Source organism: Sabethes cyaneus, chromosome 2, assembly GCF_943734655.1.
Source record: "Sabethes cyaneus chromosome 2, idSabCyanKW18_F2, whole genome shotgun sequence".
Lineage (NCBI taxonomy): Eukaryota > Metazoa > Arthropoda > Insecta > Diptera > Culicidae > Sabethes > Sabethes cyaneus.
Window position 1 is genome coordinate 238,952,863 of NC_071354.1, and position 18,881 is coordinate 238,971,743.

Here is an 18,881-nt window from a genome sequence, read left to right on the forward strand (position 1 = left end):
AACTCCTGCTGGATGCCTTTACTCTTCAGGAACTTTATCAAATCGCCGCTCTGATATTCGTCACCCTGAAGCACATAATCTTCGACAACTTCATAGGTTTCTGATTTCTTCCGCAATAAATACAGCATCGTATATCTACTGTAGTCATCGATAAGGGTTAGAAAATATCGACGACCTCCAGGAGTGACCGTCTTCATTGGTCCGCGCAAGTCAGTGTGTACTAAATCCAGTACAGCCTTTGATTTCTTTGGAAATGGTTTTCCAGCCAAACACGTTTCGCAAATGATCTTCTTTCCACAATTACGTATCTTGATTCCAGTCGCTAGCTGCCTTTGAACCATATCCTGCACAGCATGAACGTCACGATGTCCGAATTTCCTATGCCAGTCGTGCACACAGCCTTTTTCGCAACACTCTACTTTCATTGCCGTTGACGTTTGAAACGAGTTGTGCCACCGAAACGAGGTTCATATCCAAATCAGGAACATATAGCACTTCAGTGCTATATATTCCTGACTATATGCTGCCAACACCTTTGACCAGAGCCTTTTTACCATCAGAAACCGTCACAAAACTTGGCGTAGCAGCGTTTGGCTCTTCATTTGACACGAAAAAATCCGGATTTGCACACATATGTGAACTGGCGCCAGAATCCACGATCCAGTGTTGAACTGGACTATCTCGAGCACTGAAAACGAAGGCTTCTCCTTCAGATGCAGCTACTCTTGGTTTCGCCGGATTCTTAAAGGAACGTTTTGGTTCAGCACTACGGTTTCGTTCGCTTTGCGAATCATTTTCTTTGTTTTTTTTTGCACCCATAGCTTGCAATCGCGCCTCTTGTGACCAACTTTTTGACAATAATGACATATAATACCTTTCATCTTTTCATTTGCCTTGAGTACTGACGAATCTCCTGGAAAAACATTTTTCCGTTTCTGGACTTCAATAATTATCTTGTCCTTCACGAGCGCCAGCGTCAGTTCAACCTCCGAGCGATTTTCCAGAGTTGTAGTTAACGCATCGAAGGAACTTGGAAGGCTTCTGAAAATCAGGACCACTTGAAGATCGTTATCTAATTTCGTCCCAGCATTCGCCCAACTTCTCAAAAAGGTCTTCAAACTCGATCAGATGCTCTACGTCCTAGAATTCCAGGTCGCAGATTCGCTTCAGTAAGCGTACCTTGGATGTTAGAGATTTCTTTTCATACTGCTGTTTCAAGTTGACCCAAACGTCCTTTGCAGTCTTGGTGTTCCAGATTAGACCGTGCTGACTCCGACTGAGCAGCAGCCCAATAGTCGCACGCGCCTTCGGTTCTCCTTCGTCCCAAACAATCAACGCCACAGCATTCGATCCGTCAGCAGCCGTTTCAGGCTTCACTCCCGGCTTGATAAACTTCCACAGGCCTTCTCTTACTAGCAGAAATTCGACTTCAAGCTTCCAGGAATCGTAGTTTTCGTTATTGAGTTTGATGATTCCAGTTTTCTCCATTCTTCACAACTGTTGGCCCGCAACCTCTTGGATAGCAGAACGTAGTTAAGGAATTAAATAATTACGGTGTGAACTGGTTGACGAACAAAATGGGAATGAGAGTTTATTTTACATGCTATACTGCCCATGGATGCATAGTTGACGTAAAAACCAAAATGACCAAAATGTACTTTTTTGGTCCTACGCACTCTTAACCATGTTGTTCACATGCCCAATACTCAAACAACATATGTTTGTTCGAAAATATTCGAGAAATTTAGGAAAATTGAGCTACTCTGCTATTGGTTTCACGTAATGCTAATGGTTGACGTAATTCCCCGCATAATCAATCAGCATAGTAACCTATTTGTTTTTGTAGCTTTACGCCAAGTTGTGTGAATAATTGTTCAAAAACCTGATTTAATCCACCTAGTGGTGAAAGGAACCTTTGTTATACGGTCTTACTTGCAATTTGAGATAGAAATCGACACGTTTGGTTTACATGAAATTTTTGAAAATTGGATAAGTTTACAAAATTTGAACCAAATAGAAGCACTTATAAATTTTGATAGTTCCTTTTCTCATGAAATTGCTGTGCAAGTTGTTACTAATGAGGGTAAGTGCAAGTAAAAGTAAGTTGTAAGATGAAATATTATTTTTTAACATATACATTGCGTAGTAAAGGTCTAGTTTATAGGTTTTTGAACTATGCATAATTTCCTGTATTGCCATTCTATTTGATTCACAAAGATAAAGTTTTCTCGAATAAATTTTATCAATTTTTATTACTCACTCACGTTACTCACGGTTACTCACGTTGTTGTATTTTGTACACCATGTGTAGGTTTTTGAATGCCATATTGTTATAAAGTTACAAATCGTGTATTACGTATATACTAACGTATATTCTTCAATCAACTTGTTATGAGCAAAATGTCAGAATTATTCAATGCATTAATACTTTAAATTGTTAGGAAAATAGATTAGCATAACCCGACATCACGGAAACGAAGCAAGTAGCATGTGAGGTGTACCGCAATTGGTCCCAACTGGAATTTTCTCTCGTTTTTTCATATGGAAAAATGGTGTCTGTATGCAGCAAAACCACCAGCAAATGTAAAATGTATCCGTCTGTTGGTAGTTGAGTAATTCGGGGTCAAAATCAGGGTATTTTTTATAATCAAAGTTCTACAGTTCGTAAACAAGCAAACATAGAGGTATACTATGTTCAGCAAAGTTGTGTATTTTTATTATTTATACAACTTTGTAATACTTGAAAAAGTCATAAAACAATTACAAAAAGAGCTAAAATAGAAATACTGATTTTTCAAACTTATATACAATAAATAAGATCTCTTCGTTGAAGAGATAGAAGGTTACTATCCTCGGCAAAATTTCTTGTGATAATATGCTCTAAAACTTTGCAGAACACATCAATGTGTTATATTGAAACTGATGGAAAATAATTTTTTTATTTCACTTTTAAGGGGATTAATCAAAATTCAGATTCTACCAGACGATAGAGCTTTCAATTTTAAGAAACTCTTCCAAAGGTTTGATAAGCTTAAAACCAAGTTTTCCTAGTCAAAACTCTAGTGCGCACGTTTTCTTTGGTTTTGGGCTATTGTGCGCGCGAGTAACCGTGTTACAAAAGTTGGTGCTAGTGTTCGAGGGTTAATATCTTTTGACCGGCAAAACCAATTCTTATGAAATTTTGCATATATATTCGTAGTGTGAAAACCTTCCATTTGATATTAAAATAATTGAAATTAGGTTATTTATCTTGGTTAAAATCATTATAAATTATTGTTAATTTTGGTGTGGTGTATTCAAATACTCATAACTTTCAAATTAAACATCCAATCAAAAAACCATTCAATAGTGATCTATCCGGCTATATTACCTGCCAAATGAAACTAGTAGCGGGTAAATCGGTTTGGGCTTCTCTGAGAAACAGGCGATCATTTGAACCTTGTCAAAACTGGTTTTTTAAGGCTAACTTTTAAACCACTTGTTTGTTTTCAATAAAAGTGTGAAGTTTAGCGATAGTAAGAGCTTCCATTTGGTACTAAGATCGATGAAATCGGTTATGTGGTTCCGGAGAAAATCGTGTCACGTAATTTTCACATTTTTGCTTATAACTTTTAAACTAATAGTCGGATCACGAAACAATTTTTAAAGTGATATACTAGGTAATAATACCTTTCAAATGAAAGTAATAGCAGACGAATCGGTTCAGCCATCTCCGAGAAATAGGCGATAGAAAATAAGCAGCGCACACACACACATACACACACACACACACACACACACACACACACACAGACATTGCTCAATTCGTCGAACCCTATCGATTGGTATATGTGACTCGGCCCTCCTTAGATCAACTTCGTGTTTTTCGACCAATTCCTAAACCTTTGTTATATAGTATAACAAAGGTAAAAAACAGTCTGTTTATTCGCATAAACTGGCGTTCGCATTTTTTAAACACAATAAATGAGCAATGAATCATAAAACCCCATCAGTCCTGTTTTGATTAATAAACTCTACTAAATTGACAGCTTATTCGATTGAAAAAGTTTATAGCAAAGATTATATGGCTTTAAACGTTGACGAGGTGGACGAGGTGGCACGATAAAAATGCGTTTTCTCAACAATCATGGTGCTGGTCGTTACGTCGACTATGCATCCATGGGCAGTATAACATTAATATGTTTTTCGTTGTTGATTGTGTTACTAAGACTACTTATTTTACGTCGCCTCCTTGATTATATCGCCATCATCGTTCTCCCCTGCAACATAACAGCAGCAAACAAAGCTCTTGCGACGTTCCTTCGCACCCGAAGTATCTCTAAATGGATCAATCGGCATCGTCTCTCGTAACTCGGTAATCGGAACGGATCTCGCCAAGGTAGAAGGGGCGCAAAACGGATGCCAGACAATGGAACCGTATTCGAGAGTCGAACGGATGAGTGAGCAGTATAATGCCTTGAGACAATACACGTTGATGAAACCTTCAGCGAAATAGGAATGTGTCGTCTAAACGATAGCTGACTGTCCAAGATAACACCGAGATCCTTTACTTGGTCGACACGTTGGATTTTAGTACCATCGAGCTTATAGTTGAAAATCGCAGGTTGACGGATTCGGGCGAAAGAAATAATGGAGCATTTTTTCAGGATTCACGAGCATACAATTCAAGTTACACCAATCCATACAAGTGTCAAGCTCTCGTTGAAGGCGCACCGGTTTTGGCACCCTTCGGTTACAGAATGAAGACAATGAAGACGTTGCTGCCAACAACATGCAAGAGAACCTCAAAAACAAGGCAGAACTTTGTCCAATAGAAAAAAATGTATAGTTGAAGCAGTTTAAGGCAAACTGGCGTTCTACGGCGAACAAAATGGACGAGGTGGCGGTTCTGATTCTAATGGTATCGAACAGGTATCGCAAGTTGAAGTCGCAAATAATTTTAAACGCATTGCTTACAGGTCAGGTTATAGACTTCAAGGTGGCGTATGATTCGGTGAAACACCACTAGTTTGTACAGATTATGGTCGAAAATGCATTTTTAAGGTTGATTTCGAAACATTCGATCCGTAAATGACGCTATAAAGATTTCCAATAAATAACAGGAACGGAATCAGTTGCCGTCGTTTTCCACCGTAAACTCCATCATGTTTCACAAGCTCAACTCAGTCGTTTGTTGTATAAGAACCATGCCTGGAAGCACTAAAAAACAATTACAGCATGGTACTGGCCGGTAGAAGTTGTACTGGCAGTTGACGTTGCGTTGGAATGCTGGTCAGAGTACTCTCGGTCTCGGTCACACTCAATAGAAAATATTGTTTGATGTTGTTCAGGGATGGATTTTCGTTTGTCAGTCCAGTCTCAGTCAGTCCAGCTTCAAGTACTTACTATTACGGGTCATCAAATCTCTAGCACAGCCATCAGTCTCGCTGAAGCCAACAAACGTATACGAAAGGATGCTCCCCACCGGAGCATATTGAAACCGATCTTTTTCTGCTGGCTGCTGTCCCGCAGCACTGAAATCATCATCATGTGAATGTTCGCCAGTGAAAGTGTACTCGCACTTTACAATGGACGCATTGTTCGGGCGGCTGTTTCCCGGTACAAGCTTTTTGTACGGTTTCGTTACGACGAGAGGATGTTCTCAACTGGAATTTACACTCATGATGGATATGTGTATGGGGAAACAACGCAACGAAACGTGCTCGCATATCAGAGATTGGATGATATTGATTGAATTTACTGCAACAGGCGAAAACATTCTTCGCTTGCATTACTCCTTCATTGGCAGAACAACGCCACGGCATTTGGATTATTTCAAACACACGATGAAAATGTTGCTTTGCGAAACAGGCCTTCATGTAATTAAAATCCAGCTACATTGGCAATACGTCGAAGCAAGTGTAGAAATAATCATATTAACTTTTAAATAATTAATTTTCTTCAACCGTAACATGCATTGCTTTCATTTGCACTGATTCGCATCGCCACATTACTTTCAAGGCTCGGTGTGATTTGCAGTCCGCATCGACAGGCTAGCAGGAAAAAGTTAAGCTAAGGTAACACACCTACATTTGCGTCAGTTGAAATTTTCGTAGAACGAACATTTTCACGTAAAAGCAATAAATCACAGCAAAGCAGCTAGGTATCTGTGCGTGTTTGATTCTGATCGTCCCTTTTAGGGAGGATTTTTTTTCCTGTTTGGTCGAAGCTGGAAGCACAAATGGGATCAAATCCTCGAGCAAGTGAAGTTGAGGAGGAAAAAATAATGCAATCACCGTCATCCATCCTATCGTGGAATAGCAAATCGGTACTGCTCCAGCACCACACCGCGCACCGCACCGCGGCTTCGAGGTCCGTTTATAAATGATTCATCGCGGGTATGCGCTTCGACCATACCAGACCAGGGCCGGCAAAATGTATGTTCCGTAATATACAGTAATACCGATTGCCGCGCGCGCTATGCTATGCATGTGCAGGAATTTATTTTCGCGTTCGCATGTGATAGGGTATGTATGTATGTATGCTAAATTCGAATTAAATCGAGCAAAGCATTTAAAATTCCTCGAATGTATCGGACTCATTCCGTTTGATGACACAATCATGTTAATTCCCCCGGCGCGGCGCGGCGGTCCGGTCCGGACTGGTCTGGTCAGCAGTAAATGGTGTGCGGCGGGTGAAGAGACCGAATGTTCGGGCGTTTTTTTTTTGTTCGCCTGAGAAGCTTTTAGCCATATCAAGGGGGCTCCCGACCGAAGAAATGCGGATAGATTGGATCGCTGTAAAAGTGTCATGTTTGTTTTATTTCAATTTCTGCGAATGACCGCAAAAGGAAAATACTTCGCGTAAGATGGTCCGCGAGGGGAATTTTAACTACATAATTGTTTAATTTTGGAACTGTCTTACGAATGTCACTAATAAAAGTATTTTTTTCTGGAGTGAATTTGGCTGATTATTCATCAACTAGATTAGATTCTTTGTTTAAAAGTCTTTCAGCCTGTGGCTGCTTTACCTCTATTTGACAGTCAACCTTTCTACACTACTTTCCGTTCAAAATATTTACGTTCTTTGTTAGATTAACATTTGTTGAAGTTTCAAGACGATCTCTGCAACTGTGCCATAGCGATAGCAAGGCAAGCAGTAACTTTCAAGATTTGTTTTGACGATGTTTTTGTTATTATTTTATTTTCCACATTCTACTTCTCCTACTGCATCGGCATGAAGTGCATTCCATGATGTGAGCGACAACAAAGCACAGCAAAGCAAATTAGCCTCTATTATCTATTGAAATGTGCGTGCTTATTATTGAAATCAGTTGAAATCGAGCCACGGCGACTTGAAATGAACAAACCAATTCTCTTTGACATTAGACTCTGTCCACCGTAGAGTATGAATCTGAAATCTATATTCATGTCATGAAGAATACAGGATTGAGAAAGTTACAGCTGAACGATGGACTGCATATCAATACCTTCGCATATCTCAATCAGTGTCTAGAATAATCGAAATCAGTTCTAAACCTCCACCGATTTTGGGATTTGCGCTCGTTTTCTTTTCTGTTCATACAATAAGCATTCATCTACTTGCATTTAAATATCCAACAAACGCAAGAAGCACACTTCAGTTTTTCGCTATCCTTCGGTCGTCGAGATGTCCGTTATAATGTACGATTCTAACGCTTTCAATGGTAACAAGTTACCTACAAGTTGGTTTTGCAATGCAAAACAAGGGCTTCGTAAGCTATTCACTAACCGACCCAGTCAGTGATTGACTGGTGCTGTCTAAAGGACCGATTTGACGAATTTCATAAGCTGAGCAATGTGAACACTCAGTCAAGAGAACGGTCGTGTTTAAGTTCAATACAGAACAATTCTACTGCGAAACATTGACTGGGTCTTCTCTGTGAGTCTTCTATCATCCAATTAGTTGTCGGAAGATACAATCATTGCAAGGACGGTCAACTGTTTTAAATTTCAACGAGCAATAAAAAGTTCACTGGAAGATTTTTAAGCGAATTAGTAAAGGTAAAAGTTTCAAAAACCCAGTCTACGCAAAACTCGTATTTTGGCAGAATCTCGGAAAAAAGATAGCGCAGTAAGGGCTTTAGAAATGCCTGGAAACGGTAGGAGCTTTTCTCGGGAATTCAAGCCAACAGGTTTTGGATTTTTGTGGCATTTCTAGCTCTTGGGATGTTTAGGTGAACGTTCTCGTTTGTTCCCTGGATCGGTAGAATTGTTCTCAATTCGTGGTTAATTTCTGACTTCAGACCAGATGACAGCTTCGTATGGATTCGAAGAAATTGGGTCGTTCAAAGCTCTGTAAAAGTGAGCCATACAGGGTCTTCATCATTGAAACATTTTTCAGCATATTTCTCTTAACAAATGTGCATTGTTACCGCAGAGAGTGGTCGTATGACCCAAATGCTGGATATAAAGTCAGTCCATAACCTACGGTTTAAACATATACTGATTAGATATAGTTTTTGCATCCCATGTTGAGTCCAATCCAATCCAATTACTTGCAATTAAGTAACAAATGACCAACCCCATATTACAGGAGGTCCTCAATAATCTAACTCGCTTCGGTGATCTGCATTTCCAACGTACAAGCGAAACTAGCGATCGGAATTTATTTAGGCTTCAAAATCCCGGCAACAGCCGAATATTGCTTAACGATATCCCTTGCATTACCTGTCATGTAATTTCTTTGGGTTGGAAAAACTTACTTTAAAGTAAAGTGCTGATGATCCGTTATCGATCCAGCGCCGAGCGAATTACCGTTCTTCAATCCCTTTGAACCGCCCAGTTAGCTTCGAGGTACGATGCTGGTCTAACAAGCCAGTCCTCGTAGGTTCGAATCTCGGCTAGGCGGTGCTTGCTAGACAGAGTCAGTAGGATCGTTACATTGGTAATGTAATTTTCCTCTATCCTAACAGCCGGCTGCGAAGTTTGTCGATAAAGAAGGGTAATGTCTAATGACGGCGTAAGCCCAATGCAAAGCTAGTTGAACGCGCATCATCCTTGACAGTTACACACTAGGCCGTCCCTTATTTTTAAAAAATTAACCTAGCGATGAGCTCAACATCATAAAATGTTCGTTTTTTTTATGCAGAATAAAATGACGTGTTGTTAACAGGGCCCGTCAACGTCACCTTCAATTGCATAGCGTCACTCTACAATGAAGCAGTGAAGCTTCGGTTTCAACAGAATCAGCACCGCTTCAGTTTCAAACCGGCTTCAGTCAGCGTCAGCGAAACGGGGTTCACTTCATCATGACTATCGGTTTCAACTTTTCATTTGTACTTTTCTATCAAATATTCAGAAGAAGTACAGCAACTTTGAATGCAAATGAATTGAATTTAAGTAACATTTCCTACAATGCAACGCATATTAAAGTTAACCTAGTCAATGTCGACAAATCGTGCCTGACTTCCTGCCATCGTCAATTGAAACAGCCACCAACCTCAACTGAAACTTACTTGAAACGTTTTGTTCAACAAATGAAGTAAGTCACTTCATGTATGAAGCCAAGGTAAGAGAAAGTCAGTTTCATTTATTGGTTTCGACGATGCCGGGCCCTGGTTGTTAAGGTCCCTGCGATAACGTTAAGTGGTCCTGCAACGGACTTTTAGATAAAATTATGTGAATGACCAGATCCTCCACACAATGACAAATACGCCACTATAGTGCGTACGCTTGGTCATCCTTTATTCATTTTAGTGATGAGTTCAACATCACAAAATATTCGGTTTGCCGTGCAGAAGAAGATGATATGCTCTTAAGACCCCTATGATAACATTAGGCGGTTCCCCAACGCTCCGTAAGTAGATTGATGAGCGACCTCCAACGTAATGACAAGCTCTTTACTGCAGTGAGCGTTCTAAAGGGTCTAGCAAGCAAAAATCGAGGCAGTCATCGCTTGTGTCATTTTCAGATCAATTAGGTTTATTTCAAACCTAAGCCCATTAGTTCATTTTACGATCCTACAAAGTTACGTAAGGATGCCTTCTGTTTATTTGGAAGTTTTTTCCGAAAATCCTCAATATTTAGTAGCAAATTCTGAAAAGTCTTTTCTTTTTGGGTAACATTTCTGTTGTAGTCTTGCATTTATTTTTTTTTTGCTCTCTCCGCAGAATCATTCACTACCTCAAGGTTGTTCACGATTTCTTCTCCTCTTTGGTACTCAACTTTTGTACTCCAGTCCTCTGCCGGTTGATCGAAGAAGTCCATACTAATCCCTAATACTGTAAAAAATTCAGCAGTATTGGTCGTGGCGAGTTCAGAAAGTGATCCGTTTACTTCCAAAATATTTCTTTTTTAGGTGGATCATCACTTGCTTGACGCGTCGAGATAGATTTAACTATATTCTCTCGCTCTTTGAACAAAAGACCTGGATTAAATACAGCCAAAACTATCAATTCTTCGCTCAAATACCATAAGTGACCTGAAAGTTTTCGTTGAGCAGCAGCAGCAGCATCTTCCGGGTGGTAAGACCCGAATTTTTCCAGATCGGCGAGCAACTTCAGAGCACTACGTGGTGCAGAGGTAGAAAAAGGAGCGGAAAACCAAGCTTCGATGTACATTCCCACAATGAACATGCAGAGTTAATAAACCTGGAATAGGTTGAGAAAACTGTGCTCTAAAAGGTAAATCTTCAGACTGTATATGGATTTTGCCATCCATCGAGCGTGGTGAATGGCACCTGGAGTACGAAAACGAACTCCTTTGGGTGGAATGTGGCCAAGAAAAATTAAAGCAAGCTCCAAAAACTCAAGATAGTCATCTCTGGGCTGTCCAATCTGTGAAAATCATTAATCTATGGTGATATAGACCACTACAATACCAAATACTGATACTCACAAGAATGTTGTGCTCTGCAAAGCGTGCGATTTCGGACAAACGATTTCTTATGAAATATGGAAAGTCTGTTATCTGTGGTACATCATAATGCTCTTTGTCAATCAATTTCCACTGCCCTTGAAATTGTTTGAACAACGCAACGTCTGGTCCAGTTGTTGGTCCCATTATGGTACAGAAGACACTTTCCAGCAGAAGTTCCAAAATGTGGTGCCTACAAGGCAACCACAAGAGATTGGTTTCAATTGGAGATTGGATTGGTTTCGCTCAATTCACGAAGTAGCTCCATTTTTCCATCCTATATTGAATATTACATCTTGTGATTAATTACTATTTCATCACTAGCTACAATATTTTGGGAAGCTTTAATCATCTTGTGTGTTTGCGTTTAATTCTGACAAACTATAAATTTATATTACACTACTGAAAAAACCATAATAATTACCTATGTTCACGCTGGTGGTATCAAAGGACATCGCTTTGATTTGATCAGTCAATTTCCAGTTTTTGATCAATTCGTGCACAGTTTCTCTAATGGTCTTTCCTGTTACTTTTTCAACGAATGGTACTCCTAATAGCTGAGTAGTGCTTTTCCCTGTCATAAGCACAGCTTGTCGATCAACTAGATCGTTTTCTATCAGCGAACTGACCACTTTACCGTCCCGGTGAACAGTGAGAATATCATCTGGATCAAAATTCTCCATTTATATCGACACCAAATGATTTAGCAGCTGCTGCCAAGATTACTGAAGCAGAATCTGTGCTAACCTGTTAAAGTACAAACAAATACTAAGACCGTTTAAGGCCGCTCATAGAGATTCGTATCAGGCTTACATCGCAGACATACAATTTCGTTTGAAAAGTGATCCCAAAGCGTTTTGGAAATTTGTGAACAGCAGAAGAAAGAGTTCCGGCGTTCCGGATTGTGTCTGTTACAAGGGTGTCACATCTACCGATATTCAATCATCAACAGAGCTTTTCGCGGAGTTTTTTGAAAGTGTTTTTGCTGAAGCAACGGGCAGCATCACCGAATTGTCCGTTGATAGCGACGATGTACCATACCAATTGTCCAATTCTTGTGTCGAAAACAGTATTCGCGAACTCGATGTCAATAAGTCTGCAGGTCCTGATATGCTAACAAATAGAATCTTAAAACAGTTTCGACTAGAATTTGCGGTGCCTCTTACACGCTTGTTCAATGTGTCACCGGCCATTTTCCGGGGATCTGGAAGATCTCGCACATCACTCCGATACATAAAAAAGGGGCTAAAGCTCATGTGGAAAATTACCGAGGAGTTGCTATTCAATCGGCAATTCCGAAGCTTTTTGAGTCGTTAGTTTACAGTCGCCTTTACGATAATGTGAGTAGCCGTATCTCTCCTACGCAACACGGATTCCTGAAGAAAAAATCTGTCATTACAAACCTTTGTGAATTCAGTTCTACAGTTACGGAGTATATTTCAAAACGTTTTCAAGTGGATTGTATATATACAGATATGAGCAAAGCATTTGACGCTGTCGACATTAATAGTATTTTGGAGGCGGTTAAAGATTTCGGCATTCGTGGCTCGCTGTACAACTGGGTAAAATCTTACCTCAAATATAGAGTACAATTTGTAAAAATGCGTGGCTACAAATCTCGTTCGTTTACTGTGCATTCAGGAGTACCACAAGGCAGTCACTTAGGACCATTGCTATTCGTGCTTCTGATGAACAAATTGCCTGATGCTATCTTCCTTGCAACTATACTGATTTACGCAGATGATGTGAAAATCTTTTTTCCTATCAAATCCATTGGTGATTGCATCAAATTGCAGCTTGATTTAGGTCATGTGGGAAGGTACTGCGAAATCCGTGGATTGAAAGTAAATACCAACAAGTGTTCAGTTATGACCTTCACCAGAAAAACCAACCCTGTTATCTTTGATTACGCATACCGAGGAAATGTGGTGCCGCGAGTTGAATATGTTCGTGACCTGGGGATAACGTTCGATTGCTCGCTTTCCTTTAGTAGGCACATTGACAATGTGATTAAAGAGAGTCTGAGACTTTATGCACTTGTCAGAAGATTTGGCCGTGATCTCGACGACCCTTACGCAGTACTTTCGATCTACAAAGGCCTTGTCAGAAGTAAACCCGATTTTGCGAGCGTTATTTGGCGTCCTCAGTATATAACGCACATCCAGCGCATCGAAGGCATCCAGAAAATGTTTGTAAGATTCGCTCTAAGGAATTTTATATGGAACGGAGAACAGCTACCACCATATCACGATCTGTGTTCTCTGGTGGATATTGATACGGTCCACTCGAGACATAAAATAGCCGACATAGTATTCTTTTTGAACATCCTCTCACAACAAACAGCCAACCTTTGAGTAGTCGGTTAATATTTAACGATAGTGCAGTCACACTCCGACAACGCAGGACCTTTGAGCCGCCTTTTCGGTCCAGAAACTATTCGCAGCACGAACCTACTTCTCGCTTCATGAATGCCTTCAATGCACTGCAGCATATTATAACCATTGGCATGAGCTTGGATGTGATTAGGCATAGACTTAGTTTATACTTCAGAGGACAATTACGTTAACTTTAGACTATTTATTTTATGACTTGTAATTTTTGTAACTTTTGTAACCTGTAGAATTAGATTTATTGTCATTATTACTTGTATAGATTTAAGAATGGGTAAAGGGCTTGAAGCCTATATTCGAAATACATTCAATTCAATTCAATTCAATAACCTTTGCAGTGTCAAGAGCCTGTGCAAATTCAGGGGTCACAACATTCTACGTTCCTCTGCGTCTTTGTGAAGATTCTGTCGATACACGATATTCGTCTCCATCGCTTGTATCCTCAGAGTCTTCATCTTCACTAGATGTGTAGAGAACCACGGTATTGGCTGCAGTTTAAAAATGTACTGTTAAATCTATTAAGATAGAGCGCTATTTTGGTAGTGGTTTATCTTCAGTGTATTTTCTTCGGCTTTTCATGTGTTTCCAAAATGAATGCCGGAGAATATCTGCTGGAGAGCGCCAGTATCAAAATAGCCTGATACCCTAAATGTGTTTAACAACTATTACCTATCCTTGATTGGTATTCGCTCTTTATACGACGTTCTTCCAACAGCTTTTGTCTTTGCTTCTTACGCTCTTCTGCTTTCTGTTTCTCCTGGATTTTGCCAGCAAGAACTCCATCGACACCAGCAATAGTACATACACGACGACCTTCTTTCTGATCCTTGCTTCACTATCGGATCCCTTTCCTTTGAAGCATTTTGCTGCATGTCCGGTATCGCCGTGCGTTTGGATATATCGAAGAGATTGTCAAGCTTTTTGCAGAAGAGAGTCTCTCGATTATGTTGCGTTTTGCTCTCCTTTCGTGATGTTTGCTTGCAGAGCACGTAATAAGGAGTTATACAGAAAAGAAAGTGTGGCATTTTTTCAGCGTTTTGATTGCTCTTTTAAAAGCCAATCACTGTTTTTTCATTTGATTTCCCTAGAGCAAAGCAAAACAAAGGCTACTCCGTTTTCGAAACTCGATCTTCTGATTTTATGCGACAGACTTCGCAGCGCAGCCACTTATGAGAGTAGAGGACAATTGCGGTGCTAGTTTGTCTCTTACAGTTTCTGATTCTTTCATCTCAGCGAATATTATTGTCACGATGCATGCCATTATGCTTACTTCTTTTAATTCATCTTGAATAGACCTATTTTTACCATCCCGAACTGCTCCAAAGTGCTCTATTTCTGGTCAAAATATATTTGTCATGGGCGAAATTAATAGAATTCTGCTTTCTATCCCACCAGTTTTTGTTCCTATGCTTATAACAGGTAGAGTTGTTGCAATATTTCCTTCTCGACTAGTTTTTTTCATTACACGTTTTTTTTATTCGTCATATTCCGTTTGTACACTGTGATTCGTGTTGTTGTTGTTCAGCAAACTTCATGAAAATTCGATCTCAGTGCTGAGAAAAAGTTTCAAGAGTTCCAATCAGTTAAAAGAAACCACAAATCTGCCAAGTCACATTAAAACACATTGTCGATATTATTGCTAAATTTTATGATGACAGGTTGCTTTGATAAACTATTACGTTGCGAATCTCAGGTTACGGATAGATGGTTTCTCTAAAGTACCTCTATTCATGCCCAGATCATTATGAGTAGAGTAGATACCTAGTTATCATTGCAACGGAAAGCCGTAAACTTTTTATGCTTTTTTACTATGCGGCAAATAAATCACAATCTTGCGGCTAAAAAAAGATTGAAAAGAAGCGAAAGAAAATATTCAACTCGTCATGTAGGTTAATTCAAAAAACGTCCAATTACAAATTAATCCACCATTCAGAGCTAGTTCCAGTCTGTTCAAGTATAATAAGTTTTTCATGGCCTACATAATTTACGATCCCATACTCAATTGCCAGGGTACACTCTAAAGCTTTTGTCATAGATCCTAATATAACGAGATCGCTTAAATAGATCTGCAAATCAAATAGATCAAGTGACTTAGTCCAGCTAGTTAAACTTCATTAGCTTTACTTCTCGTTTATTCTATACCGTTCGAGAAACCCTGATAGACCATTAATGTTAGATCTTTTGATCGCTTTGCTGAATAATTCGCGGCTTTTAAGGTTTCATAAAAACATTACGCTCTTAAAGCGCCAGCAAATTAAATTTCCGTATAAATCGATTTATTTGCTATAATCTGTATAGAAAGCTGCACATTGCAGGTCTTTGCTGATTGCTGCAAATTGTGCTGGAAAAATCCATTAATCTATTACTCGACATCTATACTAATCCTCCGAGCGAGGAGTGTTATGGCAACCTTTTCACCGAATCGCACCTTTCCTTTATACCTAACGGCAGCGCACTGTGGTGCCCTGCCCTCCATGCCTTTTTCTCTCTTCTCTGTGTGTGTACCACCTATATATATAGCTACATATTCTTAAATCTGACGCAAAGATGCCCGATCCGTATCCACCCCCTCAAACCCGCGACGATTCAGTTAGTGTTTTCGGGTGGAAGAAAGGTTCAATGAAACTTGATACACGACGATAGTCACGGACGGTCCCATGAGAAGACATGAAATTTGTAAAATTGTTTCCTTCTTCTTTTCCGATGCAAATACATTTTTGAAATGAAAGTCACTTCGTAAATTTTTCCACCGGGAAGGTAAAGAATTCGAATTGATTTTTTCTTTAAAATAAAATTTCGGAATTTATGGTAACATACCCATTCTGAGGCGTTTGAGTCCACTCCAGATTCGATCAATCTTGAATGTTTCTTCGGTGCTATTTTAGTAGATTATCCGCATCGCCAAAACAGTCGTCGCCATCATCCGGAAGCAATTACAACTCTCTGCCACTGCTCTGAACTACCAAACTCAAAGCACTAGGTATTTCTGATTTTTCCTATTTTAGGAAAACAAAACTTCGAGAATAATAAACTTTCCACAGCTCGGCACAACTTCACTGGCACTGGACGCCTACCAGCCTGCCGGATGCTATTGATTTTCACAACTGCAGGAACACCTTTCAATTTCCAGACATGTCACACGCCCCGAAATCGTATATTTATTGCTTCTTTTTCTCAGCCTCACTCTGTTTTCCGCATCGGGTTCGGGAACCCAACTTTGCGGCGGAACTTGGAATTGAAACAAAGGCTTGCACCACAATCACTGCCGCCGCTGCTGCTTGTTCGTTTGCGAAATGAAAGCAAGAGTCCTAACCTGCTGAGTGAATTTCAAGTGCAATTACTTCTATTATTATTGTTATAAAACACCATTCCACGAAGGCAACAAGGGGGGAAAGCACTACTGTATTCGTATTGATCTATAGCACGTACGCAACGCACTTGCACGACCGACGACGACGAGATTTTAATGCTATCTGCGACTTGCGTTGCGATGTTCGATGCGATTGCTGTTTCTCTCCGTCTTCTCCGTCTCCGCTTTGATTGAGGCGAACGGGAATCGATGAAAAACACTCACATTTTCTGACAGTCTGTTTTGATGGCGCATTCGTGAACGATTTCGTCGATTTCAACAAGGACATGTTCGTTTCAAACGTAACGCAATAAGAATATTAAAGGAGTATAATAAATATATTTTAAAATTAATTTTGAAAAATCAAAAAATTTCCTACACAGAGAAAACTTTTCGTATAGTTTCTGTGTGTCATACAATGTGCCCAGTAAATAAACTTTATGTGCCAAACAGTTATCATTTATGTGTTTTTAACAATGACCATTAAAATTTGCACATACTATTGTCAATTGCAAGAAAAATGTCCAATCAATAAGTGCGCAATCGCTCATAAAAGTGCTATTTTAGCTTAAATCGTTTCGGTCTCTTCGGTGCACTTATTACTTGGAAGATAACGAAAAAGTGCGCCGAAGATACCGAAACGATTTAATGCAAAATAGCACTCTTATGAGCAATATCGCACTTTGGATGGTACAATCTTCCTTGCAATTGACAATATTCATATGCGTATAATTTGTATGTGTACTTGTGGGCAAATTGTGTTTATATGTGGCACATGATAATCATATGGATTTTCATATCGAAATTTACCGTTAGTTATGTGCAGATTATTTTGAGTGTAATCCTGAACATAGCACCGTACCGGGAACAAATTCTTACGAAATTCTGTTCTGAGAGTTCTGAGACCTTTCGGCTCATATTTTGAAAAATGGCTCGTGTGTCGTGTGTTACTAACACCCCCCGGGAGATATTGACAGCGAATAATCGATCTCTAGATTTCCACTATCGACCGCAAGGTGGCTAAACTTGTTAAAATGAAAGTTGAACGGCGCCCCAGATTCGATTTTAAAACTAAACATTTTTTAATCCAAGGTTCATTGATAACGAAGTCGCCAGACAATTTTTAAAATGACTATTTTTACGCGAATTTTTGAATTTACGCGAATTCATTAGTTAACACGCACGGCTTTGATTTGTGCCGAACATATCCCGCATTTTGCATCTTACTGAACATCACAGTCTGAAAGTGCGAGTGGCACAAAAGTACTCGACATTTCCCATTCAACACATCGTAATGTTACAAAGTTGTTAAAATTTACGTTAACTTTTTAATAGAAAAATGTATGCATTACGTAACTTGAAGTTAATGATAATGTTACAAAATTAACTTTTCGTAATGCAATCGTTATATTGTATTTACTGTGCATTTTGCACAGGTGAAAGTGATGACCTGGCAAACGGTGCTACTTACTTATTCAGCCGAGAGCTGGGGTGGCTCTTGCCGTATCAAGAATTCCTCTCCATTGTAGGGGGTATAATGCCCACGTTAACAAGAACCCCGTATTACTCATTAATGCAGAATACATTTAATGAAACTAGACAGTAGGTTCAAAAGTACAACAGTTTTTTTTTTTATCTAACGTGATAGTCCTAAAACCAGGCTTCATTTTCGGTTTTTTGCTCAATTGACTTCAGCGCCTTAACAAAACAGAATTCGAAAAAGTAGTGTAAGGAGAAACTGTAGAGTTGATTATTATATAAAATATTGTTGAATGTTATCTTTTGTATTTACCAACGGGGTAGTAGCCCTGTACCGCTGTAAATACAAAAAATTAAACTGTACTTTCATCAACATTATTGTAGATAATAATTAACTCTACAATTGCTCCTTACATTACTTTTTCAAATTTTGTTTCATTGAAGCATTGTAGCCAAATGACCATCTACTGAGCAAAAACCCGAAAATGAAGCCTGCCTAAAACAAAAAAATCAATAAAATGTGTATAAATCGTTTCTAAGTTTTCTAAGGCCACCGAAAATTTGTTTTCAGATTCGTTAGGGGCAAAATGCGCATAAGTGTGTACAAAATGAACTACCACAAAAGGTCAAAATGCGCCACAACAAATTTGCAAAATCCGCCGATTGTTTTCTTTTAATGCAAAACCGGCACGACTCAGAACAACGTGGGTACCTACCTACTCCTTAATTTGTTATTCCCGATCCCGATTCGGACGATCGGCAGGTCTTTTTTCACAGGAGCGGTCGGTG

At 39.4% G+C, this 18,881-nt stretch overlaps 1 protein-coding gene across 1 annotated transcript in view; it reads right to left on the reverse strand.

Annotated features, from left to right (window-relative positions):
* The window catches only part of LOC128734768 (activated Cdc42 kinase-like), a 76,132-nt gene extending 59,429 nt beyond the window's left edge, over positions 1–16,703 (reverse strand). The window contains 1 exon segment of the mRNA XM_053829111.1: positions 16,082–16,703. Coding sequence (XP_053685086.1) covers positions 16,082–16,085 — 4 coding nt within the window. The 5' untranslated portion in view covers positions 16,086–16,703.
* Positions 16,704–18,881: the final 2,178 nt, after the last annotated feature.